Below are 5,511 nucleotides of genomic sequence, written 5' to 3'. Positions count from 1 at the left end.
ATATTGAAGCTGTAAATATTCAGATGAAAGTAGGGTTTAGATCGAAGAAGCATTACCACGAATCAGGATACTTGGCTAAGATTTTGAAGCCACTGTATGGAAGTTTTTCAGATTAGAATCTCAATTTTTTTTTTTGAAAGGATTAACCAGGCAAATAGAATCTCATTTTGTAGCAAACATTAACAGTAATTGAATGAGTTCTGTTATGCCTAAATTTTTATATGACATCAATCGAGAGGTTGTTTGTTTATTTGTTAATAGTTTCATTAAAATGTAATATCAGAATTGTTAAGAGGTTAATCTTGTTTAGTAAAAAAATATTAATTAGTAGATATATATATATATATATAAATAAGGTAGAAAGGTTTTAGATTTTTTTTTATTAACCTGAATATCCAGTTCGTTATACGAGCTGACTAATCTCAGAACAACCACATGCTTTACAGATAATTCGGAGTCATTATATTTGAACTTTTGTGGCCACAAGAAGATTTTATTCCTTTTTGGATTTGAACCTGAAACCTCTAAATATTTTTTATTTTTCAAGTCAAACTCAAACCAATCATATATCATCATTGTGGTTAAGGTTTTAGATTTTTGTATGTATAGATGTGACTTGTTAGAAGATTGTTTCCATTGGTAGAAGTCAATTTGTTATTTAATTAATTAATTAATATACACATCTTCTCATCTTTCCAATTTAAAATTAAATGCATAAAAAAAACAATGTCGATTTTTCTTTTCCTTTGGAAAAAAATAGTTTGAACCACAACCGATAACAATTAAACACTGGTTTTAAATTCTAAAATAATATTTTAATATCAAGGGTCGAATTTTCTTTTTCTTATTATATATCTATAATAAAATTGTTTAATATAGATATCAGATTGGTTATAAATTAAATATAAAACAAACAATGTTTAATAATTAAACGGATAAATCTAAAAACTGATTAATTTTAAAATAAACTAATCTCTTAAGTTTATTTTAAAAACAATATGTTTTTCTTTTGATTTTATTATACAAATTTGTTCATATTTTTTTAGTACAAATTAGTTTGATATTTGATTAAAAAAATTAAATATTTGTATTGCGATGTTGAGTTAAGTGATGAGAAACGATTAATGATTTATTAATTTACCCAGTTTTTAATTTTCACTACTTTGAGTGATCGCAGTATCGATTTGCACTCAATTTTTTATGTTCGATTCGGAGGAAACGTTGGACTATTTGTCTTGCGGGATGCAAGGTTGCATTAGAAGCTTAGTTGCGAAAATAAGTGTTCGAGTGTTTGATTGGATTTCGAGAAGATCGCATAAGGAGTCTATGAATTGGGAGCAGTGGCTTGCAACACAGCATTGTGCTTCTCCCTCCTCGTAGCTTATATTGGCTCTCTTTTCTGTGGTTTGTGTCTTGTTCGCCTTTGTGGTCTTTGGTTTTGTTTTCTTTTGGTCTATGCATCTCGTAGTGGCCCTTTACGTATTTATCTCTTCTTTTGCTTAATAAGATTGCTACCTTTCAAAAAAAAAAAAAAATACCCATCAATCGTTCGATGATATAAATTTTGATCCATATTTTTTTTAAGTTTGTCATCTTATAATACTTTATTATATATAATAAAACACATCAAGATTAAGGGGTTGTTTACCAAATGCTTATCGGTATGTGTTTACTAACAAGAGTCACCATATTTATTTACCTTGTCTGGTAACATTCTCGGCTATCAAAATAGATTGTTGGTAAACGTATTTAACCTAATAACTGTTTACCGGATAAAATATTCTCTCTTATTTATCGGGTAAGACTCACAGTTTTTACTATGCCTTTTACCGAGTAAGATTCTCAGTTATTATCATCCTCATCTGAAATAAGACAAATGGTACTTGATATACATTTATCCAATAAGTTTTTGATAAACGACTCTAAGGGGCCGTTTACCTAAACACTTACCCGGTAAGCACTTACTGGTAAAATTCAACACTATCGCTTACTTATCGGGTAAGATTATTCACTAACGCATCGTATGCAACAATTTATCCCGGTAAGCGCTAACCATTGCGTAAAATACGAACAAAAATTGACATATATATGAGCTTGGACTGTATACAATTTATGAACACAATATGAACATAATAAGAATAGCTGCTACACGAAAGAAAATAAATAAAAAAACATGTATGAAAACAATATGAACAACTCCTGAATAATAATTCATTCATTATGAACACATTCAGAAAGGAGCTAGTATTGAGATATGCAGCTAGTGTACATATGAACACAATATAAACAATAGTATCGTAGAAATAGTATGAACACAATATGAACGAGTGATGAACATGAACAAGCCACATAGTGAGAGAATATCTTAGAAATAGTATGAACACATAACATATATGCTATTAACACGTGGTGCAATTAAAGAAAAAAGCTATCAATACAAGATGAATTATAAAAAACACAACACATCGTAATGAACATAGTTTCGATTAAAACGAATCTAATAAAAATATTAATCTATTACCAAGACATTCACTTTGGTTAATTTCTTCACTTCCCGAAAGCGAACTCCGATTGTCATCATAAATCATTTTAATCTTCTCACTGTTGTTGATTTCTTTTCCATTGCGTTTATCCATATTAGCTTGATCGATACCGGAAAATTTCACTACAGTGTTTTCTATGCGAATTAAAAACTCATAAAACAATGAACATGGAAGATCAAGATTATATATATATATATATATATATATATATATATATATGTCAATGTCATCCACTCACATATTCCGTAAGTTCCAAAAATATCGAGTCATGTATATTAAAGTTATGACTAATTTAGGCTCTCAACAGTTCTAACAGATTCTGATTTTTTTATTTGATTATAACGAAACTCTATTATTGATTTGACGTAAGRAAGGTTGAACGTTCGAACCCCCACAAATCAATTTTTGACCAGTTCGATTCTTGTTTCGAGAACAAGAATCAATCCGGGCTAGAAAGGCAATTGGACTTTTTAACCGGTCCAATTAGTCATAGCATTTTTCTAGTCCGGTCTTTTATTCAGATTTGGTCCTTGGTTCGTTTATGCGTCTCCTAGGAGGGCAGAGTTTAAACTTCATCAAAGGTGAAAATGGTATTTGAGTTTATTTGTTGCATTTGTTGTATATAAATTATATATTTTAAAAAAATATAAAAAACATAAAATGGTAATATTATTTCATCTTTTAACTATACATTAAAATAAGAAAGTTTATAAATATAGACATTGGATTATGTTATCAACTTGCAATAATTGAGGGAGATGCATAATGATTTAATTTAAAACATATAAATTACTTCAACCGTAATGTAACAAGCATTGGATTCTGTAAAACAAAAGAGTTAAGGTGAGAAGTGTAAAAAAGGATATCGATTCTTAAATGCATTAGGATGGATGAGATGTTTACTCTAAAAAAAATTTAAAAATAATTATTAAATCTTTAAATTATAAAGTTAAGCTAAAATATTAAGGGGTCGTTTACTAAACACTTATCCAGTAAGTGTTTTCCTATAAAATTTAATACTATTATTTATTTATCGGGTAAGATTTTAGTTTACATTTACCCGGTAAGCGCTAACCATGATAAGAGTCGTTGCACTCACTTACCGGGTAAGACTCTTGATCTTTATCTCGTTCTTACTGGGTAAAATTGTTGGTTTTTTTCATATTCATCGGGTAATATGATGTGACTTGATAAATGATTACTTGGATAATCGTTTGATAAATTGTCCCTAAATATTTATTTGGAAGAAAGAAAAATACTTGTTTATACGAGGGAGAAATCAACGTCCTTCTAGACGTTTCGTAAACAAACTTGAATTTGACGTTGGAAGAGTGGTTACCGGCGGTCCCAGATTTCATCGCTTTGCTGACTCACTCTCCAACTGTCCTTTACTCATTTGGATAACCACAATCCTCATGTCCAACTCATCCCCACGTCTTCATCCCCTTATAAATCCACCCCACAAAATCCATATCAACAATCACTCATCAATCCATTTTCTTACTCTTACATCATCAATGGCTATTTCAACTTCATCTTCCTTCTTTACCTCCCCCAATTTCATCTTCAATTCACATCCATCATCACAATCGCCTTCAACTTCGCTCAGATTTGGAAGAGCTCCGATTTCAGCTTCYTACGCCACCGCCGAGAGGACCACGACTGCGACGGAGCCAATTAGATCGTTCCGGAATCCTAATCCTTCTTCTCTGTACGAASTGCTCGGGATTCGAATCGGAGCTGATGTCAGAGAAGTCAAAGCGGCGTACCGTAGATTAGCGAGAGTTTTGCATCCAGATGTCGGAAGTTGTGACTCGTCGGCCGATGAGTTTATGAARGTGCACTCTGCTTATACRACGCTTACAGATCCGGCAAAACGAGCGGATTATGATCGGAGTCTGGTGCAGAGACGGGCGGGAGTTCCGTCTCCGATGAGATCTGCAGGTAGTTACAGGAGCCAAAGATGGGAGACGGACCAGTGTTGGTAGAAATTGCTCCGATGAAGCTCGTATCACCGTTTTAGGGATATTGAAGCTGTAAATATTCAGATGAAAGTAGGGTTTAGATCGAAGAAGCATTACCACGAATCAGGATACTTGGCTAAGATTTTGAAGCCACTGAATGGAAGTTTTTCAGATTAGAATCTCATTTTGTAGCAAACATTAACAGTAATTGAACGAGTTCTGTTATGCCTAAATTTTTACGTGATATCAAGCAAGAAGTTGTTTGTTTACTTTTTAATAGTTTCATTAACACGTAACATCTGAATTGTTAAGAGGTAAATCTTGTTTAACAAAAAAAAATTTACACTCTTAATTGTTCTAAAAACCTCTGAATAATTTTGTATCTTAAGCCTTCTTTAACCATTAAGCGCTTTAATTTCATTGTAAAAAATTATCAAATAATTATATTTCATTTTGTATTATATCATAAAAGTCTTTTAATTATTCTGACTATTTAATCATTGTACATTAAATCATTCAGTAACTGTCAAACAGTCTCTAAAAGTCTATGTTAGATCCCTAATATGATATTGAACAAAATATGTAAAAGATAAATCAATTTACAAAGGAAATAATAATTAATTAAATATTAAATAACAATATGAATATGAAATGTAATTATACTATTAATCATGACCATCAAATTTATAATGACTAAAAATGAAACAAACATCTCAAAAATACAAATTACAAATAGAAAGACCATAACATTGTATAACTTAAAAGGACATTCTATGTGTCTGTCGTTTTTTTTGTCGAAGTTAGTGTTTCAGAGCATCTCCAACAGCTTTTCTAAAATGGAGAAAACTGAGATTTCGAGCCAAATTTTGTTTCAACGGCTTTCCTAAAACTATCTCTACGGGGGTGTTTGGGATTGCTTATTTGAAACAACTTATTCTTTTTTACAAAAACACTTATCAACTTATTATAAGTATAGTTTAACTTCTTCAAAAACTTTTTATTAC

The 5,511-nt window shown here is 30.9% G+C and overlaps 1 protein-coding gene across 2 annotated transcripts in view; it reads left to right on the top strand.

The window, feature by feature from the left end:
• The window catches only part of LOC112526738 (chaperone protein dnaJ 11, chloroplastic-like), a 5,410-nt gene extending 636 nt beyond the window's left edge, over positions 1-4,774 (top strand). Inside the window, exon 2 of one of the 2 annotated variants that reach the window (XM_025137156.1) lies at positions 4,119-4,774. In XM_025137156.1, the coding sequence (XP_024992924.1) occupies positions 4,119-4,531 (413 nt within the window). In that variant the 3' untranslated portion in view covers positions 4,532-4,774. Of the gene's footprint in view, positions 1-4,025 lie in introns of those variants that run through there. The other variant, XM_025137147.1, reaches the window with a different exon arrangement.
• The last annotated feature ends 737 nt before the right edge of the window (positions 4,775-5,511 follow it).

The sequence above is a fragment of the Cynara cardunculus genome (assembly GCF_001531365.2).
Source record: "Cynara cardunculus var. scolymus isolate 2C chromosome LG 1, CcrdV1, whole genome shotgun sequence".
Taxonomy (NCBI): Eukaryota; Viridiplantae; Streptophyta; class Magnoliopsida; order Asterales; family Asteraceae; genus Cynara; species Cynara cardunculus.
This window is presented reverse-complemented; position numbering and strand designations above follow the sequence as displayed.